General features: G+C 46.2%; 1 protein-coding gene across 5 annotated transcripts in view; it reads right to left on the bottom strand.

Moving 5' to 3' along the window:
• Nucleotides 1-255: 255 nt before the first annotated feature.
• The window catches only part of PFKFB3 (6-phosphofructo-2-kinase/fructose-2,6-biphosphatase 3), a 38930-nt gene continuing 24031 nt past the window's right edge, over nt 256-15154 (bottom strand). For 2 of the 5 annotated variants that reach the window (XM_090134308.1, XM_090134323.1), the window contains 14 exons: nt 14799-14895; nt 14097-14163; nt 13709-13783; nt 13356-13412; nt 12046-12170; nt 11026-11233; nt 10204-10350; nt 9777-9881; nt 8803-8932; nt 8551-8613; nt 8324-8388; nt 6750-6920; nt 5328-5350; nt 2560-3524 (listed from right to left, as the gene is read on the bottom strand). In XM_090134308.1, the coding sequence (XP_089990434.1) occupies nt 3470-3524; nt 5328-5350; nt 6750-6920; nt 8324-8388; nt 8551-8613; nt 8803-8932; nt 9777-9881; nt 10204-10350; nt 11026-11233; nt 12046-12170; nt 13356-13412; nt 13709-13783; nt 14097-14163; nt 14799-14895 (1388 nt within the window). In that variant the 3' untranslated portion in view covers nt 2560-3469. The other 3 variants (XM_090134316.1, XM_031609745.2, XM_090134328.1) reach the window with 2 other exon arrangements.

Genomic DNA, 15154 nt, shown 5'->3' with positions numbered 1-15154 from the left:
AAAAACGACCGGTGTGGTTCAACAAATCCATCTTCACACCTTCCCTCCCTTCATGGCTGCAGCATCATTGCCTGGGCTTTGGTTGTCCAGCCAAAACACAATAGAAAGCATGACAGAATGGGATGGAGATGACATCCTGCCACCCACTCCCAGCACGAGAGCAAAACTTTGCTACTCATGGGCCAACTTTACTTCTTGAAGAAGGGAGAAAAAATATATATATATAAAAAGGCCTACCAACTTCAATATTTCATCTTCTTGTAGGACCAAGACTTCTATTTCCAGAGAAGAAATTGTTCGGGTTTATTGTTGGGTTTGGGTTTATTGTTTTTCTTGCAGACTTTTATGTATATGTATGTATGTATGCATAGACACGCATTCAAGTACACACCAAACATGTTTACAGGATTAATCACGGGCAGCCAGACATCATGGTTGCGTGTGCTGGCTTATCTTTGGGTAGCAGGAGGAGACAGATCAGCTCCCCAGGAAACGGGCTGAGAAGGCAGCAAAGTCACCTTCCCCCAATGTCTGTCCTTCTCAAAGGCAGAGAAACTAAAAGGGCTGACATCAACTGCAAGCACACAAGTCTGCGTTAATGCAGTTATTGCAAATCCAAAAAAAAAAAAAAAGGGGAAATAAGTGTTTTAGTTTCATCTGTACAATATACACATATGGACACGCTCATACAGGGCACCACCAGGATGGTTGGATAGGGACCACTGTAGTCCCTGAGCCTTCCCTGCTGTCGGTACTGCTCCGAGCCTATGCAATGTGGTTTTGTTGCATGGGACTGAAGCACTAGGCACTGTGGTTCACCTTTTCTCACAGGACAAAGGGACTGACTCCCCCCTCCCCCTGAAACCAAAATAAAATAGTAATTAAAAAAAAACACTCACAACAATAGGAAAAAAACCCACTTTCCCCACAAACCTCTCCGCTCCCATCTGCAGGGATGTTGTTTCCTACTAAGGAAAGAGGAGGAAGCCACAGAAAGGATTAAAGCATAGGGCTGCCCATCTCCAACCCTCCAGTGTTGGAGGAAGACCCTGATGACTTTGCCTCCTCTACCTCCACAGTTCAGCTGTGGAAGTAGGAAAGAAAAAAAAAAAAAATGGGAACAGAGAGATGCTGAACACAGGAGGGGATTGGGGGGAAAACCACAGATTTTTGCACAATGCAGTAGTGGTTAATTGCTACAGTCAACTGCTGGCTCACAGCCTGCATCAAAAAGCTCTCATCTCCAGCCTCCAAGAGTTGGCCAATGGAGCCCAAGCCAGGACTGTGTCCATTGCCCCCTGCACGCACACACACACACACACACGCAAACACCCCTCTTGGAAGCCATAGCGACTGCTTTTGTGCAATCCCAGCTTCCAGCATGCAAAAAAAAATTTAAAAAAAAAAAAATTGCCTGTATTCAAGCTTCCCCTGTTAAGAGGCACAAGTTAAAAAAAAAAAAAAAAAAGAAATATAGTCATGCTTCTGCCACAAATAAAGTGCAAAAACCAAGCGGTTTCTAAAGTATAAACATATACCCACACACACACACCTGTGTGCATGTATATATATATATTAAAGAAGAACAGCAACAAAAAATTCTCTTCTTGAGACTTCTCATCAACACCCTTCCTGCATTCTGGCCAAGTGTGTCTGCAAAAATGCACCCAGTGCAGCTGCCCACCTATGGCCTGCAGTGATGCACGGACACAACCACCCCATCTCCTCCTTCCTCCAATGCAGAGCATCCCCAAGAGCCAACGTCAGCGTGGTTCCCCTCAATATTACAAGCAGCTCATATAGTCAACTTCACAGCAGCACACTGACCTTCTCTGCAACCCCCCTTTGAGATGCATCAATTAACATGAGGGTTTTATTATTATTATTATTATTTTTGGCTAAAACCAGCAGTTTTCATGTATCTCCATGAGCTGGGCTGTGCACATGGCAGGCTGTAGCTGGTGTGGGACTGCAGCACAGCACATTAAGGGCTTTCTTGCAAAAAAAAAAAAAAAGTTAGTAATACTTATAAAATAATAATAATAATAATAGAAAAAAAAAAAATCAAAATTCCCCCTTTGTTCCCTCCCTCCCTTCTTGTCCCCATTACTCTGCTAACCCCGCACCATTCACATATATACACACACTCCACCCGAAGATGGATGGGTACCATTAGTCTATACAAAAAGAGCTCAAAACCGCTTAGAGAAGGAAAAATTAGAACTTGGAAACTCCTGTGCGCTACAAGCGCTTCCCAGCTTGCTACACACTAGCAGGACACCGGAGAGGAGAGCAATGCTGCAGCCTGAAGATCTGGGAGTTCGTCTCCTTCCTCTCCATCGCTCTCCCACCTCTCTCCCCCCTCCAGTAGAGCAGTTTGCAGATGAACAGGCGTGGGTAGAAACAGCCGAGGGTCGACCTCGCCACAAACGGAGGAGACCTGTTTTTACAAGCAAGCTTCAGAAATGATGATGGGATGGGAGCTGGCGTCGCTGGTGGCCTCGCGACAGCACTGAGGGTCTCACGACGGCTTCTGCGAGTTGTTCATGTTCTGCAACGAGAGGGGAAGGAGCACGGTTGAGGTCATGCCTGGAGCATCTTCAATGTGCACACTGAGAAAGGGACGGGGGTACAACGCTACAACATGGGTCACCACTAAGAAAGCATCTATCTACCACAGAGGGAGAAGACGTTGTCCACTCAAGGAGAGAGGTGAGGGAGACACGCTGACTTGCTGCCTGAGCCCCTCCTTTGAGCATCACCCATCCACAGGGTGGGAATCTGGCAAAGGTAGGCCTGAAAACTGAACTGCTCTTTTGTCCATGCAAGAGAAGACGGTGGGACACTGTAAGAGCCCAATTAAGTTTATCTCTTGCTTCCCTCAAGGGTGGGCAGTATCCCCACATCTGCTAGGTGGAAGTCACTGTTAGTCCATCCTCTGCACTGCCCTGCTGCAGAACCACCTCCAGCCAGTGCAGTGATGGCCTGGAGGACCTAGCATGGAAATCAGCCACCATCAGTGGTGCAGCTGAAGCCAACATTCACCTGTAACATTTCAAGGTATCTAGAATGGCTTCAAGCACAGCCCTGGTGCCATCAGCATCAAGAAGAGACATCTGCTAGTGCACAGCAAGTAGCAAGGACCACAAATCCAAGGACAACCAGCTGAACACCAGCAGGAACAGCTCCCAGAAGTGATGACTATAGGAAAGCATCAGAGAAACCCAAGGAGCAATGACCACAACAAGGACGTTTCTCACATCACAAAACTATACAAAAAAAGGCTGGGGGGAGGGGAAGGGACTAGGAAACAGCTAGGAAGGCTTCTCAACCTATTTTTAATCTTTTACAACCTAACCTGTCTCTTACAAGCACCAGGAGCCATGGCCATGCCACAAGACAGCACTATTCTGCAGTAGCTAAAGAGACAGGACAAGGGTTAGGAAAAGCCACATGCACCCACAGCTATTTACCTTGGAAATATTAGTAAAGAGAAAACTTTGAGAAAGTGACAAACAGGTCGTCTTTAAGCATGAAAAGTGAAAGGGGAGAAGAAGGGAAGGGAAAGGAGAAACTTTAAGTCGGGTTGTTGTTACAAAGTGCATTTTGGATCACAAACCAAGCAAAAGGAAAAGAAACCATCACATCACTCCATCCCGCAAACCCAAACCAGTCCAGGGGCACAGTTATGTCCCTGGGCTCTCCAGGTATCCCCTGAATGGGGTCAAGCCCCCATTGGGATGATTGACACAGCAATGCTGCTGCTGTAAACCAACTCCAGCAATGCAAACAGGGGACGAAGGGAACCTCCTCCTCCTCCCCTGACCCTATATGGGTTGTGGTGGGACACAGTGAGGGATTGGATGCACAAAGTGAAGGGACAGAGGTGAAGGTCCCTCACAAACCAAATGCTTAGTGGCATCTTCTTGGTTCCCTCAAAAGCAAATCTTAAGTCCCACAGTAGTAGGTGGAAGCAGACTCCCAGTACTGGAGAGCTTTAGCTCACTGCATCCAGCCTACAGCTGGGATAGGAAGACATCACCACCTGCTCCCCCAGAGCTCTTGGTGTAGCACAACCTGATGCAAATCTCCTAAATTCAACATCAGTGTGGTTTTTCTTTGTGTCCCAGCCAGCGCGCAATACTTTTTATTGTAACGTAGATGGGAAAAAGCTAAATGGAGGGATGTACAAAAAGAAAGTCACTCTCAAAGCAACCAGACCAGAAACTTCATCGAGAAGGAGCACGGGCATGCACACCATGGTGAGCAGCTCAATATTCACTCAGGAGCATCAGCATGCTCTTCCCAACCCATCAAAGCCAACTTTTCTACCATCCATTTTGGGAAAATGGGAATAAATGTGAAGTTCACCAGCTGTTACACACAAGCAAAGCCAGTTTATAACAACTCTTCCAATCTTGATCTCATAGAATGAACCTGGACAAGGATGGAGGTGAGCTGATTGCTCTATAAAGGACATAGACACACAGGTACTGTCGCAGCTGAACTCTTAAGTCTTCTCAAAAACTAGGGAGATATTTGAGAACTCCTTCTCTAATGACTGATGCTCTCTTTATTCAGTGAGGTAACATGAAATGAGTTCAAAGGTTTCAATTTATCCAGAACCGTATTGTCCCTATTACACAGTAATTTAATAGCACTGTCAAAACCTCAGTCAATCATAAGTAATGCATTAAAGGCTCAAAGCATCTTGCCTATAGAGCTAGGTCAAGGCATCCTTGTGTCTAAAATGCCCAAGACTAATGGGAAGACTAATCCCAAAATTAACATCTGCAGAACTACAGATGTGGGATCATCCAATCATCCCACGTTACATTTCAGAATTACATTTCAGTTCCCACACAGGTGATAAAACCCTGTCAGAAGCTGAGGTCAGAACCTTATCTGGAAATCTTTAGTGGCATTGCTCAGGCATAACTCAAGAGTCCACAAGACAGGCAGACCATTTGGTCTATCACCTGTGAAGTGCTACCATAGAAAACTCAAAGAAAATCCAAGGGTATCTCCAACTACTCAATGAGAAAGCAGGAATTCAGACAGCATGTGCAGACAGCATCCTGATGTAGTAATTTGTTCTGTTTCCCAACAGAATTTGGGCACTTAATCAAGATAGGATACTTAGGGGTTGGACAAAGCAGCATTCATAGCCTCCTCTTTGTAATTCTTAAGACGCACCCAATTCCCACCCCAACACACAAATATTCAGTCCAAGAAAACCGTGCCCAGCAAGGTTTCACAGCAACAGTGGGACAGTGAGAAACAGGGGAAGAGGGAAGGAAGAGAATAAGACGCAAGAAGGTACTTACAGGCATGCCTTTCCTAGTAAAGGCTGTAGAGAGACAGAAGGGAAAGAGAGGTGTCAGTAATGCCGCGTGAGACAGGGCAGGGAACACGGAATAGCAGCAAGGGGCACCTGGACACCAAACACTTTCAGACCTGAAGCCAGGACAGGGTTTGTTGTTAAGACTTGAGCATCCCAAAGCAAAGCCCCAAAAGCCAAGAAACTGAGGAACTGATCCACTCAGTGCTGCACGGGGTGGAAAGGTTCATGCAAAGAAACGAAGCAGAGCAGTTAGAGGGGAGCCAGGGGGCATGTCACACTAATCCTGGCAAAGGAGGGATTGGGGACAACACAGACAAGGCAAAGAAGGAGCAGACAAGACAAGATCGAACAAGCAGCACAATATGAGGCTCATGTACATATATGGCTGCTCCTCTGGTTCAACCCATGCTTCTTCGCTAAGGGATGGGGCTTTTGTTTCTGGGAACCCTGTCCCAAGCAAGGGCTCTCCTTCTCCATCTCTTCACAAGTGAAAGAAGAGATAACATACAAGCAACATAGCAGGGGAGGATCAGGTTGGGTATTAGGAAACCCTTATTTTCAGAAACAGTGGTGAGGTATTGGAACAGCCTGCCCAGGGAAGTGGTATAGTCACCATTCCTGGAGGGTTCCAAGAAAAGGGGAGATGTTTTACTGAGTGACATAGACAGGAATGGGTTCATGGTTGGACTAGCTGATCTTAGTGGTCTTTCCAACTTTAATGATTCTATAAATCCCTCGGTCTCCACCCAGAGCTGCAGAAGGCAGCTAATGCACAGGGCACAGGTGAACTCCCAAAACTGGCTTCTACTCAGTTTTGGTCCATTTTGCCTATTCCTCTGGGAATAGAGAACTACAGGCAAAAATGGGTAATAATGGTAATTTTCTCAGTGGAAGCCCAAGAACATTTGTGTTACTGCAATGCCCAGGTCTACAGTGGAGCAAATGCACTGGGGGAGGAGGTAGGCATGAACCCTTTGGCTTTGCCTGCTTAGCCAACAGGCTCTCACATGGACATGGTTGTGGGGACTCTGCGCTGGATGATGCTGGCTTGACAAGGGGATAGACCAGCCCAACCCCAAACATTCCACAATGTCAGATGGAAACACCGAGTCAAATTCCTAGATCAGCTGCTTGATTCAACCCACAGCTTTGGGTTGACCAAATGACTGAGAGCCAACTATCACTGGCTGCTTCCAAAAACCAACCTAACGTAGAGATTGGGACACAGCACCCACGGGAGAAGCGCAGACAGAGCATCTCAGAGCCAGCAGCACAAGGTGCAACAAGTGCAAGCCGTTCTCAGCTTCAGGAGCGACAGGAGGAAGACAACAAACAAACAAACAAGAATGACAACCAAAAAAAAAAAAAAAACAAAAAAAACCCAAAAACAAAAAGTTCAACTAACTTGTCCCGGCAGCTGCGTGGGCACTTCCTGAGGAACACAGCCTGGCAGGGCGGAAGAAACAGCCACATGCTCCTCAAAGCTGTTGATGCGAGGCTTTTTGATGGGCTCTGGGCTTGCTAGAGGGGTAACGCTATTACGTCTCATGAGCGGGTTAGGTCCCTTCTTTGCTTCCTAAATTAGAGTGAGACAAAGAAAAAAAGTAAATAAAAATAAATTAAAAAAAAAAAAATAAATGAAAAGGGAAGAAGGCGACAGTTATAAAGAAAAAAAAAAGCAAGTTGTTTCTTTCCTTAAAGCAGCCTCTGCTTTTTCCCCCCCCACAATTGCTTTCGATGTGCAAAGGATTAGTTGGATGCAATGAAATGCTCTGGACGCCAAAAAAAGAGAAACTGATGCAAAATGATTGAGAACATAATATGATTTCCCAAGAAAGGGAGGAAAAAAAAAAAAAAAAAAGGAGCCCTGCGCTCAGAAACAAGATAGAGTTTCTCCACACACGAGCCTTAAATCACAAAAAAGTAAAACGTGCATTACTACCAAGTATAGCAGTAACCAACAGCCACCACTTAGCACAACAGAGCGGTGCCCATCGCTCTGCTCCTCAAAGCTGGTCCCTCTGACTGTGAAAGCAAGAAGAGGAAAGACGAGCGAACCCGAGTGGATAAGAAAGGATGGGGAAGTGGGACAGAGCAGCCAGCAAGGGTCAGCACAGCACCAAGCTCCAACTCAAGGCACGTGAGATGGATGGAGGGCAATGCCCTTACAGCCAAGCAGAGGAACCCAAGCGCTTTTGCACATGCTTCGCTCCATCGTAACTGAGCCCCACAGTCACTCCTGACAATGGTGATGCAAGGGCATCAATGGCCCTGATGCTATGGGAAAGTGATCAGCTTTTCCTACACTGTGAGGTCAAGGAGCAAAGAAAATGTGTGGTCCAAAAGGGGATGGATGAGACCATCCAAAACCCATCACCACAAGCTGGAAAGGTTGGGACGCAGGGCTCCCCTTGAGTGACCATCCAGCCCCACCACCAAGCTGGCATCCCCTTGCTCTGGCCTCTGAGCTCCTGGTGGAGCACACGTAGTCAGGTCTGGAGTTTTTCCCCTCTGTGCAAGGGGTGTTTCTCCCCTGGTAATCCACCACGCTACATAACAGCTTTCTGGTAGCCTCACAGGCACACCAGGAAAAACCACACAGGCAGATGCTGGCCAAGTCACCAAGCGTGGGCTCTGCCAGCCAGCTGAGACACCTGAGAGAAGTCACCTTCTCCATCCACAGCTCTATTCCTCTATCGGGCAAGTGGACGACCACAAAGGCAAAAGTCAGAGACTGGCTGACCTTTCCCTTGGTCAGCTTTAAACTAGGTAGCAGGCACATGCAAGAGTCTTCTTCCCTTGGAATACCCTCAGTCAGCCACATCTATGCAGAGCAAGAACCCAAGTGATGCTCCCAATCCTACAGTGGCACTTTGAGCACTGGGCTGAGCAATCTCCTCAGTCATTCTCCGTGCTGGGTTACCACAGGGGAAACAAAGGAACACCCAAGGGATGGCTTAAAGGGAAAGAAACACTTACCTCTGGCCGCTCCCTGTGAGTGTTCACAGCTTCAATATTCAGGGAGATGGATTCCACACGGCAGCCTGCAGAAGGAAGCACAGAGATAAAGAGGCTATCAGCAAACCTAACAGAAGGTGTCACAAGCTGCTCCATCCCAGACCTCTGCCCACGTCCCAGAAGCTTGGATTTAGGAGGAGGTGCAAGTTGAACACCTCAGCACATCGATAAGTAGCGTTCCCACTCACCATAAGCCACTGGGGTCAACTTCAGTACCGTGTGAAGAGGACATTTCAGGTAGGGCATTTCATCTGCAGAGAAATGCAAAGCAAGATTAACCCCACCTTCTCTAAAAACCATCTTCCTCAGCACCTAAACCCATCCCATACCAAAGAGATGCATACTCCAAGCCCTGCGTGGACACAAGAACATCTCATCTCCTCCAAGCTACACCCCTCCTCCAACAGCATCCACCTCCTGCCCGGGGACAGGGAGCTCACCTGCACTCTTGTCCAGAAAGTAAGCAAGGAGGCAGCGCATGACAGCCTGGTGACAGATCACAAGGACATTCTCTTGTCTCTCCAGCTCCATGATGACTGGCTCCAGGCGCTGCACCAGGTCTTGGTAGGACTGAAACAGAAGAACAGGGAGATGGGCATAGAGTCAAGAGGACAAGGACCTCACAAGAAACAGTTATCATTGTCTTGGTCTAAGTACTGATTTCATGCTTCTATAAACCAACGTGATTACTGATAAAGATGAGTAAATTTAACAGTGCTTCAACTCGGCTACTCTAGAACATAGCTACTAATCAGAGAAAGAAATAAACCATTTATGTCTCAATTACATCCCTGAAGAGTTTATTGAGGTAAGCTGTAACTGCACAGAGGATTTGAGATTACTGTCTCTGTTGTCTCAAGTTTATTTTTCTTTTCTGTGGGTTTTTAAGTTCTACAGTATGAAGCACCCTGAAAATCTCTAAGATTTCAAGAAGTTTCATGAAGGGCTGTTTAAAGCCAATGTCAGTCACTCTCAAACACCCACCTCTAGTCCTGCTGTCATTAGACTAAATATTTATTGTTTCCAAGTGTCTATGGACATGATTTTTTAATTTGGGACTAAATAAGTCAGTACACAGCCAAAATTACCATCTAGGACTGACGTAAATTCCCACCTCCACATGTCACACCTTGAAAGCAGATAGTGTTCCCCAAGCCAGGGACAAACAGAGATATCAACATCAACCCACAGCAAGTGACGCAGAGAGCAGAGGATGAAATTACTACTTTAGAAATGAAACAAAGGGAAAAACCTGGGCAGCACAACACTGAGTGAACCTAATGGAGAGGATGGACTAGCAAAAAAAATGGGAACGCTTGCTTTTCTTCTACTCTCCTATTCCAGGTATAGGTAAGAGCCATTAAAACAAAAAGGCCATATTCAAGTATGAGCCACATCTCCAAAGGTCTCCTACCTCTCCAGAAGGATAACGGTAGTAATATTTATCCTGATCACGTAAAGCAAATTCCTCTGGATGCTGGTCCCTGATTTCTTCATAAGTCATTTCTTCACACACACCCTGAATGAAGAGGATAGCCATGAGGTTACTGGCCATGCTAAAAAGAATTGCCACACCAAACACACACACCCTTCTCCAATGCTGAGGGATCAGAGATATAGAGCAGTTTCATGGAAAAGTCACCTTAATCTACTTATTCAAGCCAACATCTTGTACATTTTGTATATGGTACAGGTAAAATCACAAGCCAAAATTTGAGTGCTACATCAGAAAGAGTACACAATTCCCCATAGAAGGGAAAACTTCCTACAGGAGATGAGACTTAGGCAAGACTGAAAAAAAGCCAGTACCATCACCTGCTACTGCAATCAAAGCTACTTACAGCATCTATTTCATTGAGGGCCTTCCACTGCTCATAGGGCAGCTGAAGTGCTTCTGCTGTTTGGATTGTTCTCTTCAGTTGGCTAGTCCAGACTTTGAGGTCCTTCAGGTTCTGCTCCTCAACAAACTTGTTCAGTGCCTGTGCAAACTGCAGGACAGAGAAGAGGTTGATTCCTGATCAGAATGGGATCCCATTCAGCTTCCCAATGAGTTTTCCTCCCTGCTTCCTAGTAAACATTCCCTTCTCCAGGTTCTCTTCTCTCTTCCATGGCAGATGTATTGGCCTTCTGTTCTAAGGTGGGGAACAGCCTCACATCTGTGATTCCCAAAAAGCTACAAAGGAGTATGAGAACAACGAACAGAAGAAGAGAAAGCTGCAACCTTATGTAATCAAGGGGCAGCAGCAACATCCAGGAAACCATGTCACAACCTGGACTCTCCTATAATGTGAAATATCCCAGACCATCCTTAACCGCAGCTCTGTTTATTTGTCAAGGACTACGTAAACATCAGTTAACTCTGACAAGTCACACCTCAAGTGAGTGAGTCCACTTGGACTTCAAAATGGCAACGGAAAGCCAAAATAAATATTAGCCTTCCATGTACCAGCTCTCTTGATCAGTCCTTGAAGAAACAATTACTGAGTGAACTGAGCTCTTAACTATTATCTAAGAGGGTTTTTTGAGGCCATGCTTGAGCCAAAATTTGACAAGCCCTATAGATGGATCTTCAGATCATCCCAGCTGGCATTGCATATACACTCAGCCCAACAAATGGCATCTCCTACAGCCAAATCCCAGGGAAATATTCCTCTCCTCCTTACCTTCTTGCCCCTGTTGGAGAGGCCTGAATCACCTCCAATCTTCCCCTTGAGGTTGAACTCGCTCTCACCGTGCCGACAGAGATAAATGGTGCGGGGCTGGACATGGATGTTCATTAGGTAGTAAACAATCCTGCTTTGGATGTGATCCTGAACCCTGTTGACCAGGAACCGCCGGCCAACATCGATGACTTTGATGAGAGAAAGCTCCCTAGGGAAAACACAGCAAGGATGAGGGGTGGGGCAGGTATCATTGGAAATAGTAAAAAGGAAAACCATCACTCCACAAAACAGCCTTGTAAGGTATCTCAGTCAATATAATCACTCAGCTAAAAGGATTTCCTGCAGGCTATTTTCAACAGGAAGTTGGTAGGTTGCAGCAATTCATGAAGAGCTAAGTAACATGAGTGTAATCAGCTTCCCTCCTTGCAGCAGTAAAGAGGATTAAGCCTAGCAAGAGGCACATCCCACCTCACGACAGCACTGAGCTGGACCAGGATTATCCTCACAAAGCACATGGACACGTCTGTGAACAGTGGGAAGGCTGAAAGGTTACTGACTGGCTGCCCACGTGGCCATGCAGGACAGCAAAGGTTGAACAAGCCTTAGTTGTGTACCCTGGTCAACCCTGAGCTTGTCTAAGCAACCCCTTCTTTTAACTGGCACCATGACGAAAGCATCCCAGACACACTCCAGCCCACCTGCCCATCCCTTTGTGTCATCTGTATTTAAGCCTGGAACTAGATAAAGCCTGGAATCTTTAAGATCTCTTCCAATTCAAGATGTCTGTATTCCTATGAATATGGTCAAAACCAGTACACACTCCCTAACACCAGGCTGAAGAAAATAGCATTACATTCTCAAGGAAGAAGCTTGATTTACAGCAAGCCTCAGCCACACACTATGCTAGCAGTCACGTGTTTGAACACCAAGTGAAACACTGCTCCATACTTCATTACCCTGTTCCCAGGAAACAAAAGGCATTCAAAGACAGGCTCTTTATAAGTCAGAAAAGTTTCTTACCGGTCATAGTCATCAGGGTCAAGTGGCTGGTAGCTGGCTTGGTAACAATTGATTCTCTTCATGAAGTCCTCCATGGCGTCGGTTGAATTACAGTCCCGGTAATCAGGACTGGACAGTTTCACTTCCTACAACAGGGGAGACAAACACACCAAAAGGAGAGGTTAGAAAGCAGGCAGAACAGGCTGCTGCCCCACCTGGGGCATCAGGCACAGTAGGGCTCAGATAGCCAGACCATGCTAATCTCAAAATCCTGTCATGACCCAGCTGTTGGCTGAGCTATTTTACATCCATCACTTATTACAAGATAGAAGTGAACGAGACTCAAAGTTAAGCACAAGGAAAACTGATTTGCTATAAACCACTGCATGATTACACACTAGAATATGCTAGAAGTGGACTAGGAGAACTCACAGGGACTAAGTTCTGTCTAACTTGCTTTAATACGATGTCTTTCCTGGAGATTTGGGTTTGAGCAGAAGTGCTACACATCAGTTAACTTCCCAACCAATCCTGAAACCAAAGGGATAACATCACAAGGCAGCAGCTCTCAGCATGTACAAATGCCCCTAGACTGGTGCTTGATGTGAAGCCAGTCCTGGGGGCAGGGCAAATGCCCATGAAAACCCCCTCATAGACTCTGGATATCCCGTGACACATTCCCAGACACTGTAAAACAATTCTCAAAAGGCAGACTGGAGATAAGGCTGGAGCATAGCCCTAGGGGGGGAAAGGACGCTTCCATTGAAGTTAATCATGCCCAGGTAGGCCAATTAGCATCTACTCACCCTAGCCAAGCCTAACGGGCAAAAGCTCATTTCTGCTGAAGAGAAATCAAAGATCCAGTAGCTCCCAAAGGAGCTGATAAGCAATGTTTTATGTGACTCCCCCATTCAAGATGTCAGCTAGTGGCAGGAAGCCTCTAAACTGAGCTGTTATTCCCCTCAAAACAGACCTTAACAGATACTGTGAAGCTGGATGTGGCTGAAGTCACCAAATCTAACTGGAATTTAAACCACACCCACCAAGCAATCTGATGGGATATAAGCCCTTAACCACACCTATCACTTCAAAAGGGAGTTTAGGGTCACTAAGTTACCCTAAATACTTTATACACCTCTCCTTGATACCATCAGACATCTACAGAATTGCAAGAGCTCCTTTCTCATTCCAGGACAAATATATCATAAAAAGACAAAGAACTCCTAACCCTCAGGTGAGTCTGGCAAGATGTCTTTTGAAAAGAAACCAATTGGACACAGGTGAAAAATCCTACACAAGAAAAAACAAAAGCAAGTGGCTCTCACTCTTACCATGACATTGGTGGCAACAACATTGGGATCATTGCAGACAGATTCGATGAAGAACACCTGCAAAACACAGCAAAGCTCAGCTGAAAGCCAGCAGTAAGGTTTGGAACACTCAGCCAGCTCTTGCTCAACTCAGACTTCCTCCCTGCTTCACCCAAGGAGCATTCCCTCCACCTCACTTCTATCCTTTCAATCCCCAGGACTCAGGACCAGGAAAGGTCTCCCATTCCAGCAACAAAATCCCCCTTACAACAGAGCATCATGAGGATAACGCATCAGTGATCAACTACACATTATGAGTAATAAATAATGTAACGTGTTCTACACAACATGGGCAGCAGCAGAACGGTACCAACCTTGAACCCATTTTCTTTGGCAAAATTTAGGATCATCCCTCTCCTCTCCCGTGTGGTATTTGTGGCATCAAAAACCTTTAAAAACAAAAGCTCTGGTTAGCACAAGGATGCCTGGTTTCTCACCGAGCCCTTCTTCAATCTAAGTAATCTAGGTGGAACAGTGGATATTTTATAAAAGCTGAGCTCACTCTAGCCACACACTTTTCTCTCTCATTGAGGGCATTTTATAACATCCTTCCCCCGTCTGCTTAATTTCAGGGAGCGTTTAGGAACCTTCTCCCAATCTCTGAGCATATGGCCTCTTTTCCTGCAAGTGACACTGCCCTGAGCTGCACAGGGCTCAGCACTTTCAGGATTAGTGCCAAGCACCACAGAGGGCATCTCTTACCGCAATCTGGCCAGCCTCCTCCGTCAGGTACAGCTTGACATCCCTCAGGGCAGCCAGAGCACACTGCCTGCAAAAGAGACCAGAGCCATGCATTTAAACACCAGTTAAAATTAAGTATTTTACACTTTGTAGATAGCTGAGCAATAGCATGGAAGGATACTTTGCATGATCTCCTGTCCATGCACTTTTGCATGCTTCTTCTGTGCAGGAAGAGAGCAGGGACTGAATGCCAGCACCATATCCTCCTCATTTCCTCAGAGCTTTCACTGCAGCCTCTTAACTTTTTTTTTTTAATGATGTTCTACAAGATGCTTATGTTAAATAGCACACAGATCCCTGCTAAGAAGGTGAGTGAGGGAGGCCCCAAATCTACATTCTTCCCTCCCAGGCAACACCCTCAGCCTACTGAAAAATCAAGCTGCTCTGCAGCTTGCAGATGAAGAAGCAAAGGGCAAACACCACTGCAGAGCTCATGCCGTCCATCACTGAGCCTGGTGGTGATCTCAGGATACCAGTGATGTAGGGATGCACTGGCAATCCTGACCTACCAAGTCCCAACAGCTTCAATTTGTGTCTCTAGAGCAGGGAAATTTCAAGATCCAGCCCATCCCTTCTGTCCATCACCCCAAAATCATAGAGTAACTCCAGTGTGAGCTTCACAATCCATCTGGGACACCAACAGCAGACAGGACACATGCTCACCTCCTGACTTTCATAGCCTCTTCGTTGTCAGGGCGAAAGAAGTCATAGGAGCTGTAATGCTTCACTGCCTCACGGCGATACTCCCCCACATTGAAAACTGCAGGAGAAAGGTAAAAAACATCAAAACCAGAAGAACACATCAAATCAGCATGTAGCTCCCAGGAATAACCACTTTTTAGCAACAGACTGAGAAAAGACGTCTTTAGAGTAAAAGACTCTAAAAGGCTCAGGGTATCTCTGTTTCAAAGGAATGGGGAAAATGGGACCCATCCCCATGTGGGACAATGTCCCACCAGCAGTACAACTGAGGTCCTGTAGCACTTCCTAAGGACTAAAGCTGGTCCTTTTCCCAGCAG

This window comes from Phasianus colchicus, chromosome 1, assembly GCF_987193195.1.
Source record: "Phasianus colchicus chromosome 1, bPhaCol1.hap1.1, whole genome shotgun sequence".
Classification (NCBI taxonomy): Eukaryota; Metazoa; Chordata; class Aves; order Galliformes; family Phasianidae; genus Phasianus; species Phasianus colchicus.
Note: the sequence above shows the minus strand (reverse complement) of the source record. Positions and strands in the feature narration are given on the sequence as shown.